The 14,133-nt window shown below is 43.7% G+C and overlaps 1 protein-coding gene across 8 annotated transcripts in view; it reads left to right on the top strand.

Moving 5' to 3' along the window:
* Positions 1-14,133, top strand: part of LOC118367119 (protein TANC1-like) — a 266,705-nt gene that overhangs the window by 210,508 nt on the left and 42,064 nt on the right. For all 8 annotated transcript variants that reach the window (XM_052493856.1, XM_035750185.2, XM_035750184.2 and 5 more), the window contains 3 exons: positions 5,364-5,971; positions 11,375-11,483; positions 12,208-12,330. In XM_052493856.1, the coding sequence (XP_052349816.1) occupies positions 5,364-5,971; positions 11,375-11,483; positions 12,208-12,330 (840 nt within the window). The remainder of the gene's footprint in view (positions 1-5,363; positions 5,972-11,374; positions 11,484-12,207; positions 12,331-14,133) is intronic.

Raw genomic sequence — 14,133 nt, 5'->3', positions numbered from 1 at the left:
GGAGAATTGAAGGGGTAATTGGAATTATCCTGATTTTGTATTCTGTTATGTTTTTATTTTTTTATTTCCTCCTCCGTTTTGGTTGATCCTTGCATGGTGATTCCGTGATGTGCAGGGTTCGATACTGCGATCAAAACAGTCGCATTTGCAACCGTTTGACTTGGCAGTGCAACACATTTTTAATCGGTTGCAAGGGTGCCAGTGAAAAAAGTGTACCTGGTCACATTAGTTTTTGGATCACAATGTGTTTTTGCTTTTTCTGCAGTATTTATTCAAAGAGTAATGTGCAGTTGACCACAAATAAACAAACTTTCGGGAAGAGGCATCAATGGCACAGGAATATCAAATCAAATTGTATTGGTCACATGCAAATGTTAATGTGAGTGTAGCTAAATGCTTGTGCTTCTAGTTCCGACAGTGCAGTAATATCTTACAAGTAATTGTAACAAATTCACAACAACTACCTTATACACACAAATGTAAAGGGTGAATAAGATTATGTACATATAAATATATGGATGTGGAGGGCAGGTAGTTTTCCTCCGGTGATGCGTTGTGCAGACCGCACTACTGTCTGGAAAGCCTTGCGGTTGAGGGCTGTGCAGTTGCCGTACCAGGCGGTGATACAGCCCAACAGGATGCTCTCGATTGTGCATCTGTAAAAGTTTGTGTTTTAGGTGACAAGCCAAATTTCTTCAGCTTCCTGAGGTTGAAGAGGCGCTGCTGTGCATTCTTCACACCACTGTCTGTGTGGGTGGACCATTTCAGTTTGTCCGTGATGTGTATGCCGAGGAACTTAAAACTTTCCACCTTCTCCACCTATGGCCCATCGATGTGGATGGGAGGGGGGGGGGGTGCTCCCTCTGCTGTTTCCTGAATTCCACGATCATCTCTTTTGTTTTGTTTACGTTGAGTGAGAGGTTGTTTTCCTGACACCAGATTCTGAGGGCCCTCACCTCCCTGTAGGCTGTCTCATCGTTGTTGTTAATCAAGCCTACCACTGTAATGTTGTCTGCAAACTTGATGCTTGAGTTGGAAGCATGCATGGCCACGCAGTCATGGGTGAACAGGGAGTACAGGAGAGGGCTGAGAACACACCCTTGTGGGACCCCGGTGTTGAGGATCAGCGGGATGGAGATGTTGTTTCCTACCTTCACCACCTGGGGACGTCCCATCAGAAAGTTCAGGACCCAGTTGCACAGGGCGGGTTCGAGACACAGGATCTCGAGCTTAATGACGAGTTTGCAGGGTCCTATGGTGTTAAATGCTGAGCTGTAGTCAATGAACAGCATTCATATATAGGTATTCCTCTTGTCCCGATGGGATAGGGCAGTGTGATGGCGATTGTGCGGTCAGTGGACCTATTGGAGAGGTAAGCAAATTGGAGTGGGTCTAGGGTATCAGGTAGGGTGGAGGTGATATGATCCTTGACTAGTCTCTCAAAGCACGACGGGGCAATAGTCATTTAGTTCAGTTACCTTTGCTTGTGGGGACAACAGACTGGGATAGGGATTGATTTAATATGTCCATAAACACACCAGCCAGCTGGTCTGCGCATGCCCTGAGGACGCGGCTAGGGAAGCCCGGGGCTGGCAGCCTTGCGAGGGTTAACACATTTAAATGTTTCAGGGTGTATGGTTTCCAGTTTACATAGAGTCCAGTGAAGTTCTTTCAGAGCCGACAAGGTATCTGCTTGGGGGGAGGGGTGGATATACATGACTGTGACTATAATCAAAGAGAATTATCTTGGAAGATAATGCGGTCGGAATTTGATTGTAAGGAATTCTAGGTCAGGTGAACAAAAGCACTTGAGTTCCTGTATGTTGTTGTGATTACACCATGAGTCGTTAATCATAATGCATACACCCCGCCCTTCTTACCAGAGTTAGGTTTGTTTCTGTCGGCGTGATGCTTGAAGAAACCGGGTGGCTGTACCGACTCTGACAACATATCCCGTGTGAGCCATGTTTCCATGGAACAGAGAATGTTACAATCTCTGATGTCTCTTTGGAAGGCAACTTGTGCCCAAATTTCGTCCACCTTGTTATCTAGAGATTGGACATTGGCGAGTTATATGCTCGGGAGCGGTAGATGGTGTGCTCGCCTTCTGAGTCTGACCTGTAGGCCGCTCCGTCTGCCTCTCCTGCGGTGACCGCATTGTTTTGGGTCGGCCTCTGGGATAAGATCCCATGTCCAGGGTGGCGTTCCAAACAAAGGATCCGCTTCCGGAAAGACGTATTCCTGGTCGTAATGTTGTTGACATCGCTTTTATATCCGACTTGAGATTTTCTGGGCTAACAATATAAGAAATATGACCAAAAAAAAACAAATAACTGCGTAGTTTCCTCAGGACCTGAAGCAAGGCGACCATCTCTGTCGGCACTATTTTTAATCTAGGCTATATAATTTTGATATGTTGATTATTTATCACATGCGCACTGCAAACATATAGCCTATAGATACCCTGTTGGGCAGAGAGAGCAAGCAGGTCTCAAACAGCTGGTTGTTGCATAGAGCAACTCACCGAAGACCAACAGTGGTAGTAGGGGTAGGAAAAGCAGTAGGAAAGATGCTCCAAGTTATGATATCTACCAGTAAATGCTAAGGCAAGAATGGGTATGCAAATCAGTTATTCAGTTATCAGTTATTATGGTTGAATATTTGCAATGCGCAATTCAGTCATCATCGAAATGCCTACCTTGAACATCAGTGTCACGCCCTGACTATAGAGAGCCTTTTTATTCTCTATTTTGGTTAGGTCGGGGTGTGACATGGGGGGGTGTTCCTATCTAGGTTGTTTTGTTTCTATGTTGGCCTGGTATGTTTCCCAATCAGAGGCAGCTGTTTATCGTTGTCTCTGATTGGGGATCATATTAAGGCAGCCATTTCCCCACTGTGTTTTTGTGGGATCTAGTTTTTGTGTTATTGCCTGTGATCACTCCAGAACGTCAAATTTCGGTTGTTCTTTATTGTTTTTGTGCATTTCATTGAATAAACATGTGGAACCCATATTGCACTGCGCTTTGGTCCGAGTATGCTCACGACGATCGTGACAATCAGACATTTCCTTAGGCTATTTGTTCCTTGAAAAGTCCTTAAAGTTATGGTTTGCCGATTTAGACGTTCTACTGCTCCAATAGAATTATTCTGTAATTATGGTAGCTGGTTTTGTTTGTTTCCCGCTCTTTCAATGGAAGGGTGTTGTGCTAGTAGTCTGTTGTGCTCATTGCAGTAAAACAATGTGTAGTCATTATGAGCAAGACAACATCGATTGTTTTCTTCAACTTGGTTTTCCATTACAAAGGGAACCCGGATTTAGGTTGCTTTCTCATTTTAAAACATATAAAAACTCAAAAGGCGAGACTGACAAGCTACAACGTGGACAGACTTCATTAGTGTGTTTGTGTCGGGAGCATGCTGTCAATTAAGCCAGGCAATGCCCACATTTTTATGACATATTTTAGAATGTCAAAAAATGTAAACGTCGATGCAAATGCCATTGGGTAAGCCTTTTTGCATACATTTTGGGGGGAGTTTTTTTCTATAGGGTGTTACAACAATTAAGTATAAAATGTAGGTCCTTGAAAACACAATTAAGTGCTTGAAAAAGTAATTGAATTTGACTAGCCAATGCCTATATGAACCCTGTATAGGCTACTTGCTCAAACCGCAAATGAAAGATAAAATCCCCTGCTATTAAAATGATGCACGCATCATTCACTTTCCTGGCAGATCTTGACCTGGGACCGTATTTTTTTCATTCGGGCCAGTAGCTTTCATTTGATGGCAAGTCTACATGATTGTCAAGCCCTGCTGTGTGCGGTGCACGTAGTACCAATATGTCTACCACTTTGTGTAACCGGTAGCGATGCTAATGATAGCCTAACCGTTTTCGGGGAGATGGAAAGGCAATTGAAGCTAACTACAAAGTAGCCTATGCCTACCTGGCAGAATCATGATTATTTGTATCAATCCAGTGGCCATTTGTTTTGAAAACTCCATCACAAGTGCACTACAAGAGCACCTCTAGCCAAACACAACTGTCTGGCTGGTGTACACAAAAAAAACAAAATTTCTCTATTTTTTCTCAGACCTCAACAAGGGTCCCCTGATGTGGTTTAAGCATTAGTCGTTTAATTAAAAAAATATTTCTAGAGCGAAACCCTGAAGAAAAAAAACAACTGGGGGAAATCATACTAATCATATTTTTTTTGACGTGGTATCAAGTATGTTCTAAATTGAGTGTTAGGATCCCTGGACCAGAGACAGGATTTCTCATGTTCATGTTCATGGATCTTTCTGGGTTGGGTTGGGATTAGGCTACATGTCATGTTAAAATATGTTGATCCATCATTCCAAAAAAGAAACCTGTATATTTTTTTAGAAACCTGGGAAGTTACTGAAATTTTGCAAACCTAGGGAGGCTCTTTGATAAGTTCTCTCATGAAGTAGGTAGGATAAGTGGAGACTAGAGCCAGATGAATGTGTGAGTGTTACCTCATGCTCACACATCCAAAGTGTAAACAAGATCTCGGGGGAAGGTCGCTCACAATGGCTAACACTACAGACTAATAAGTGTGAGATGTTCTTAGGTGAGGTGTTGTGCAGAAACCATGGCCAGTCTGTGTATTATTCCGTATATTTTTTTCTCTTTTCTCTCTCTCGCTCTCTTGCTCACTTTCGCTGTGTCTGCCTCTCCCTCTATCTCTATCTCTTCTCCCCCTCTCACTCTCTTTCTGAGAAGAAGGTGTTATCTCTGGGCTGCATTACTTCTCTATCCTCTCCAGAAAGGCAGGGGGATTGCAGCAGGATTAAGGTGGATTGATTTCTCCCACCCTGAGGAGTGAGATTGAAGTGTGGGTTGTGTCCACAGCGTGCCAACTAAAAGTCTCCCCAATGGCCCCATCTCCTGCTCTCTCCAGCTCTATCACCTCCCAGCTCCCAAAGCCTTTGTTTGCAAACACATCGGCGAGTGACTGCGGCAGGCCGATAGCTTAGTGCTCAGTGTCAGTTCCAGCTAGCCCCCTGTGCTTACTGACCTTGGGCTGATAAGAAAAGCTGGAGGAACCACACATGATATAGCCTTCATGGAGAGTGGAAGATTGCCCATTAAGCTCTTCATTTTGCGGTGGTTTCTGTGGTGTGGAAACAGTTTTGGAATAGGAATTTGGAATTCTGGGCATACACTTAATTGTAAATTATATAGTTGATTTATTGTTTTATCCACTCTCATTTACATAGACATCTTTTTTGTGTGGGTGATGGTACTGGAGAACATATATTTATAATATAATAACGATATAATGTAACAATATTAAAGTGCGGGGGCAAATCTAATGACAATATCCTTGTGTCTTCCATAGGAAGTCACCAGCCTCCTCCCCTTCTCCAAGATCTCCCTGGACGATTTCCCAGAGAACAAGGAAATCAACACGGACCTCAATGCCTACATCCAGTACCGAATCAACGGCAGCAAAGACATCATGAACAACATCTCCCTCAATGGCAAGGCCGACCCCATCATTGTGGGCAAGGTGAGCAGCCACCTGATCGCCCGCAGCCAGGGCTCCTATCTGTACCTCAAACTGACCCTGGACCTGTTTGAGAGGGGCCACCTGGTGATCAAGAGCGCTAGTTACAAGGTAGTGCCCGTGTCGCTGGCCGAGCTCTACCTGCTGCAGTGCAACATGAAGTTCATGACTCAGTCTGCGTTCGAGCGCTCGCTGCCCATCCTGAATGTAGCGCTGGCGTCTCTCCACCCGATGATGGACGAGCAGCTGTTCCAGGCCATCAACGCGGGTACCGTGCGCAGCGAGCTGCCCTGGGACGACTTCCAGCAGCACATGGAGACGTTGTCCTGTTTCCTCATCAAGCGGCGGGACAAGACGCGCATGTTCTGCCACCCATCCTTCAGAGAGTGGTTGGTGTGGAGGGCAGATGGAGAGAGCACCAACTTCCTCTGTGACCCCAGGTGAGCTAGGCTAACTCAAATCCACCCTGGTGAACTCAAGCCCAATTAGAGAGTTAGACGAACTCAAGACCAATCAGTGAGTTAGGGAGCACCGCAAAATAGCCTCAATTAACCTTACTACCGTAGCTAGCTGGCTAAATTTGCTCGCTACTGTTGCTAGCTAGCTTCTTTGCAAAGATTTGATGCAGTCAAGATAGGCACTACCATGTATGATAGATAACCTATGGCAGCAACACGTTTGTCTAACTAGCGCGAGTTGGTTTGCCTACTTTCTCTCCCTCCTGCCACACACATAGACTGTCACACACACTGTTCCCTGCTCCTCTCCCGCCCCTCCCCCACATTCTGCTGAAACAAGCAGAGTGCAGCACACCAGCTCTCTCCCGATCTCTGCAAGGAAGTCTCCATTGAATGTTTTTTTAAATTTTCTTTACTTTTATTTGAAACGCAACATGTAAAGTGTTGGTCCCATGTTTTATGAGCTGAAATAAAAGATCCCATGACATTTCCATAGGCACAAAAGGCGTATTTCTCTCAAATGCACACATTTCTCCTTTGCCAAGATAATCCATGACAGGTGTGGCATATCAAGAAGCTGATTATTACACAGGTGTACCTTGTGCCGGGGACAATAAAAGGCCATTCTATAATGTGCAGTTTTGTCACACAACATAATGCCACAGTTGTCTCGAGTTTTGTGGGAGCGTACAATTGTCATGCTGACTACAGGAATGTCCACCAGAGCTGTTGCCAGATAATGTTAATTTCTCTACCCTAAGCTGCCTCCAACGTCGTTTCACAGAATTTGGCAGTATGTCCAACCGGCTTCACAACCGCAGACAACGTGTAACCACGCCAGCCCAGGACCTCCACATCCGGCTTCTTCACCTGCGGGATTGTCTGAGACCAGCCACCCGGACAGCTGATGAAACTGGGTTTGTACAACTGAAGAATTTCTGCACAAACTGTCAGAAACTGTCTCAGGGAAGCTCATCTGCGTGCTTGTCGTCCTCACCAGGGCATTGACCTGACTGCAGTTTGGCGTCGTAACCGACTTCAGTGGGTAAATGCTCAACTTTGATGACCACTGGCACGTTGGAGAAGTGTTATGTGGGCGAGCGGTTTGCTGATGTCAAAGTTGTGAACAGAGTGCCCCATACTGACAGTGGGGTTATGGTATGGGCAGGCATAATCTATGGACAGCAAACACAATTGCATTTTTATCAATGGCAATTTAAATTCGAAGAGATACCGTGATGAGATCCTGAGGCCCGTTGTCGTACCATTCATGCGCCGCCATCATCTCATGATTCAGCATGATAATGCATGACCCCATGTCGCAAGGGATCTGTACATTATTCCTGGAAGCTGAAAATTTCCCAGTTCTTCCATGGCCTGCATACTCACCAGAAATGTCACCCATTGAGCATGTTTGGGATGCTCTGGATCGACATGTGCGACAGCATGTTCCAGTTCATGCCAATATCCAAAAACTTTGCACAGCCATTGAAGAGGACTGGGACAACATTCCTAAGGCCACAATCATCAGCCTGATCAACTTTATGCGAAGGAGATGTGTCGCGCTGCATGAGCCTCTCTACCATGAGTGAAATGTGTGGTTGCCTAGGAGAGATGGCTCACTTTGGCATTTCTTCTAGCACTCAGAAAGAGGAGAAATAATTACAGAGCCTTGTTTAGAGCTACATATTCTGATCTTCAGACGCTTTTAAAAATGTAAATACAGAGGGAGACCATTTTGTTTAAGGAGCAAACAGGCACAAGACAGTGTTGAATGGTTGTTTGTGCAGTAAAGAGGGGGGAAATTAACATCAATAAGAAGTTGTGCGTGACTCATCTCTGCCTGGGAGACCTCTGATGTCTGTTTCTTCACTTGAAGAAGAAATCTAACATTCAAGACAGCGTCGCCGCGTTCCCTTTTAAGTTATATCAATCCACTCCTTTTCACTCAATCACAGACATGTTATTGCTCCCTAGTTTGTATACCGCCATTGATCGATACACATAGGACAGGATACTTATGTAATCTGCGAGGAGGCAGAAGATGGTGCTTCGCTGCGAACAAATTATGGAATTTATAGCTCAACTCTGAAACAGAAGCTGACAAGTCATATTTCTTCCTATTGCTGCTAAGATGTGCTTTGCTGTGTGAGGGGATGGATGGGCAGCCAGGAGAAGTAACGTTTTGGATGTCTGCATCCCAAATGGCACTCTATTCCCTATATAGTGCACTACTTTCGACCAGAGCTCTATGGGTCCTTGTCAAAAATGGTGGAATAAATAGGGAATAGGGTGCCATTTGGGACACTGCTGATGTTGTTTGGCAGAAACACAGCATACATCCTGGGTCCCGTCTCTGACACATTATCTTACATGGGGTCGACTGATGAAATGTAGGGCTCCTTCAGTGCTCTGCGTGTAGGGAAATTGATTTAGCTCAAGTCAGATGACGGAGGTTGTTTACTGGCAAGGATGTTTCCATAAACACTATTCAGTGTAATAGAAGAACGATCTGTATGGAGTTCAGACACTACTGGCAACTGATGTCGACATTTGAAATTCAACACGCATTTGGGTTGGAACTGAATTTGCTCTTAGACATGGTTTTCTCTCAGAAAAATACTCTTGAGTTGGCAAACTGTAGGCTTAGTAGAAAATGTATACTATACAGTAGTTAGCATTACTACTGTCAAGAGTGTACTCCTTCCTATCTTGTTGCTATCATTTATAAGAACAAGAACTAGGGAATCACGATATATCGGTGAACATATCGGAATCGGAAGATATTAGCTAAAAATGCCAACATCAGTATCGACCCAATGTCTAGTTCAACGCCGATGTGAAAAACTGATGTCAAAGCTGATGTACATACCTATATAACGTAATGACGCCACGTAATATTTTGCGCTACACCTGCAACACAGCATTCCTAACCTAGCCCACAATGTCTGCTGTGTGGATCGAGCAGTCAACAAGTCATTTGAAGAGTAAGAACATTTTAGCGAGACAACTCAAAGGCGAAATCCATTAACGCCAAGATAATGGAATTCATTGCCCTTGACAATCAACCGTTCTCTGTCGTGGGTGATGTTGGCTTTCGCGACTGGTTGAGCACCGGTACACACTAACATTACCAAGTGCGCTATTGTTCAGATGTTACCCTACCAGAGTTACACAGTAATAGCGTCACTGCTATTAGCTTCAGGACATACAATGGAACGCCGTTTGGGTCTTTGCGTGTCCAAAAAGATACACGTCAAATAACACTATTTGACAATAACACTATTTGACGCATTAAATAAGATTTTAATTGACACGTCAAATACAACCGTTCTATTATAGAATGTTATTTGTTCTGAATTTGCACGTGCAAGCCAAGCGCCACCACTACTATCAGTAGCACTGTCAAAGCTGTACAAAAGTCTGCAAACAAGCGAACACCAGCCACGAACGATGTGTTTACAATACCGCGTTGGTAATAAAGCATTATTTGTTTGACCGCAACCTCTGGGGTCGCTAGCTAACTTTAGCTTGGTACCTAGCTAGCACCAATACAACCAATCTGTAAACAGTGACCAGTTGAATCTGCAGTCATTTTCACTCTTCTTAGCAATGATTTAGGAAGTATTAGCTAGGTAGCCACTTGTTGTTTACCTATTGAAATAAGTATGCCCCCAAAGCAATTCTAAAGTGATATTTCAACACATTTTTGTCAAAGTAACAAATTAATGTATTTTGTTTATTTTATAACATTCCAACCTCGTTTAGTATGATCTATTCAATTATGGCATAATTCTATTATTTTTATTCATTTGCGTCACTTTCAATGACATACTTTTATTTGGAAGTCCACTATTGTGGCTAATCCTTATTGTGACTAGCTTCACATAGATGGTTCCGCCCACCATTAATCAAATAAGAACTGCCTTATAAATTATGGTTATTTTAGATGATGACACCTAGCTATATAGTTTCACTGTAATAGAATGCTTAAAAAGCTGCTAAAATTATACAAATCGGTTATCGGTATCAGGGTTTTTTTTGTGGCAAGGAAAACATTGGATATTGGTATCGTGCAAAAATGTCATATCGGTGCATCACTAACAAGAACTTATGTGGTCCCTAAAGCATCAACACAGTATGAAGTGTTATTGTAGATTTAAAGAGAAATCTTTGAAAACAAACACATGATTTGGTAGCAAAGATTGGTGATCGAAGACATGGGCTAATGCCAATCAGGAGGGGGACAAGTACAAACTTGTGTGGTTACTGCATATTGTGTATGCATCCCATCTTAAATATTATCAATGAATTTACTGTGTGTTCCACTTCATCTTAGATTAATTTTGGCAAGGAATCTCAATCTGCAAAAAAAAGTCATTGTTTCCTGCGGTTTTGCTGCCCTGTGGAATGGGCTAATGTGTCTTTAGACTGTGATTTTTTTAGACTGTGATTAGACTCGGATTCTTCATACCCTCATTAGTGACTACCATAGTGCACACTAATCATACTAGGGACAAGTCCCAAATGGCATCCTATTCCCTATATAGGGGTCAAAAGTAGTGCACTATATAGGGAGTAAGGTGCCATTTGGGACGCACAATGATTGCCCTTACTTTCTCTCTGTTCTGACTCACCTCTGCATACCTCTTCCAAGCTGCAGTCACTGACCTCTATACACCCCCTCTCAGACCCCTTCAACACAATCTGTCAAAACAAAAGCAAGTGAAGACCTGGCATGAGGACTGACACACAGAGCTAGAAGAAATGCTTGTTATTTCCCCATTCAAAAGAGAAAGCACACCTTAACGGAAAAAGTTCAAACTGAAACGTCAGTCATGCGTGGTCTTTTAATGAAGTTCTCTGGTAATTAACACCAGAGAGAAGAGCTTCAGTGAGAAGAGGAAGGTGGTTACATTTAACACAAGGGCTGCATTCTCTAGTCTACACCGCTTGTCCTCCTCTCCTCGCGGGCTTGGCCATGCCAGGCATGGCCTAGACAGGGTCTAGACAACTAGCGTTTAACAGTGTTTAATCAGACCGGCCAACAGACAGGCTGACGTGAAGTAATGGATAGAATAATGCACCATGATTACAACACACTCTCCAATCTCTCAAGATAAGAAAATTGCAAATCTCAATTCTGTCTCTGACTGCCTGGGAAAGTTAAACTAGCTTTAGTTGGAATGAAAAAACAGCAGCCGTCACTCCCCAATCAGCCAAGTATGAAAGTGGATGATGAACAATGTGTCACTCACATCAATACATTTTAAGAACATCCCACCATGGCATAACTACGGCACCTGTAAGCCCTAGACATTGTTTTTCGAACACTTTGCACACTTTTAGTTGTTGATGGGAAATGTCTTGGTTTTTCCTCTACAGGAGTGGACACGCACTCATGGCCTTCATGCTGTCGCGACAAGAGGGGAAACTGAACCGGCAGCAGACCATGGAGCTGGGCCACCATATCCTTAAAGCACACATCTTCAAGGTACAAGAGACTAGCCAGGACCAGATTACTGAACGGGCATGCAGGGCACATCCCCCGGGGCCCCTTTAAAGCTATATTTGAGCTATTAAACAGCAACAACAACAAATATCTACCTCCTGGCAAAGAGTATAGAATTGCTGGAAATTTGCTTTAAAACGGCAACATTTTTTCTTTGGCAAAATGTGTAGAATAGTATTATAAAACTGCACATTTTTCTCTCTGCACCTTTTGCAAAATGTGTTGAAATGCAGTAAGTTAGCTGATTTCATTAAAAAAATATATATATACAATATAATGCCCCAGGGTCCCAAGGTAGTCCGGCCTTGAGACTAGCTACTTGGTTCTGGGCCAGAATTCACAAATCGTCTCAGTGGCAGTGCTGATTTATGATCAGTTTTGCCTTTTATATCACAGTGAATAAGATGACATGGACAGAGAGGGACCTGATCCTAGATCACCACTCCTACTCTGAGACTATTGATGCAAATGGCCCCTGAAGCCTATAGTGTATATCCCACCCTTACTCGGATTACATTCCTTTTGTGAATTTTAGAGTGTGTATGTTTATTAATGAATCAAGATACATGTACATATGGACAGTATCATCAGAGGATAAGCCCTCTGGGTGTGAGAGAAGGCTCTGGGAGTGAATCTACAGTATGTATCATTGGTTTATTGACCTGGTGTGTGTGCATGGTTTTAGTGTCTCTGTCTCTGTCCTCAGGGTCTGAGTAAGAAGACGGGTGTCTCTTCCAGCGTGCTGCAGGCCCTCTGGATCAGCTGCAGCGCTGATGGTCTCTCTGCAGCCCTGGCCTCTCTGAGGAACCTCTACACCCCCAACGTCAAGGTGAGACCTCCACCCTAGACATCCAGACCCTCACCTGGAGCACTGCTGTGACATAGGCTATGCTATTTATTTATTTATTCAGGGTATTTGTATTGATAGATACGCTGAAAAAAGTGATTGAGATGAGGAGAGGGACATAGAATGCAAAATGGCGCTGTCAGGGGGTTGAACCCATGCCTCCAGGGGCAATGTGTAGTCTGCAAGCAGTAAGCACTACCACAAGACCAGCCAAAACCAACTGGCGGACCGTGGTCTGAGTCCAGACCCAGAGAAGAGTCAATCCGGACCGGACAACATCGCATTTTGTTTCATAAAAGTCAAAGCATGATTTGTTTTAAAAGCTTTAAAAAATCAATCCAGGCGCAGTGGCCTCTTTAACTCAGCAACCTCTCTTTCTCGCTCTCTCTGTCGATGCAACGCCCACCTGAAAAGTAGCAATATTAAGTGCCATTATCACACCAGGCATAGTCATTTCGATCAGAAGTATCCCCTGAATGCGGAGGTGAGAACAAACAAGATTAACCAACTAAAATCACAATTTGAGAGATCTGCCAAAGTCCTTGTCAATTCCCAGACAGCCCAACAACATGCAATGGAGTGTTCACTGAGGATAGCTTGGGTTTAGGGAAAACACAAAACACCATTTTCAGATGCTCAGATGGTAAAATAATGCATGTGTGAAGTTGCTGACACCTTGCTTAAAGGTAAACAAAAGATGAGCTCAGAGAAAAGATCAAATGAATTTGAAAGAGGACCACTCTGACCTGACTTCATATCACTGCATCATCCTTCTATCTGTCCTGTGTGCCAGTCTGAGGAAATAGTATTCTGAGGTCATGACAACGATGATGAAACTGATCAAGGCATTCTGACAGAGGCCAATGCCAGTTTTGTTGACCTACGACTGCACAACAATGTCAGATGACTCAGCAAAGGCATGGTTTTAGACGCTTTTGGGCCTTTCGGGAAATCAAAGCTTTGTTATCAGAGCAAAAGAGTGACAAGGCAACTCAGTTTTTTTAGTTTTTGTAAGATAAGGCGAAGATGGGAACAGTTGCATTTTTGACAGACATTATATCACACCTTAATCAACTGAATGTTAAGCTGCAGGGATGGCACAACACAGTGTGTGATATGATCACAGCAGTCCGGGCTTTCCAGAACAAATTGGGGCTTTTCAAGAATGATCTCCAGGGAGAACTTGTCCACTTCCCCAATCTTCTGGTGCAAATGCAGGGAGACAAAGATGTTCCCTAACCATGTTGATTTCATCCAGAAGCTGATGGATAACTTCAAGGCTCGCTTTGATGACTTCATTGTTGGGAGAGAACTGCTGCTGCTCATTCAGAACCCCTTCTTGGTCACAAATGTGACAAAGTTGTCAGAAAAAGCCAAACAAATCTTCAGATTGGTAGATGTTGCCTCACTGCAAATGGAGTTGATTGAGCTACAAGAAAATGTGTCTTTGAAGGAGCAGACTGGTGACTATGACCCTGTTACTATCTGGGGAAAGATGGTGCCTGCAGCTGATGTCCCTGTTCTCAAGAAACTGGCACTATACATCCTGACCATGTTTGGCTCCACATACAGCTGTGAATCATCTCCACAATTAACTTTATTAAAAACAAATACTGCTCCAGGTTCACCAATGAACAACGGCACCAGTGTCTCAAGAGTTGTTCTCACACCATTAGTGCCTAACTTCAAAGCATTGGCAGGAGACAGTGTAATTTCTCTCATTGATGCAAGCCCAGAGTGACTTCTACATGAATATTGCATGGCCCACAGAGACATTCTGTGCAT

Source organism: Oncorhynchus keta, chromosome 34 (genome assembly GCF_023373465.1).
Source record: "Oncorhynchus keta strain PuntledgeMale-10-30-2019 chromosome 34, Oket_V2, whole genome shotgun sequence".
Lineage (NCBI taxonomy): Eukaryota > Metazoa > Chordata > Actinopteri > Salmoniformes > Salmonidae > Oncorhynchus > Oncorhynchus keta.
Note: the sequence above shows the minus strand (reverse complement) of the source record. Positions and strands in the feature narration are given on the sequence as shown.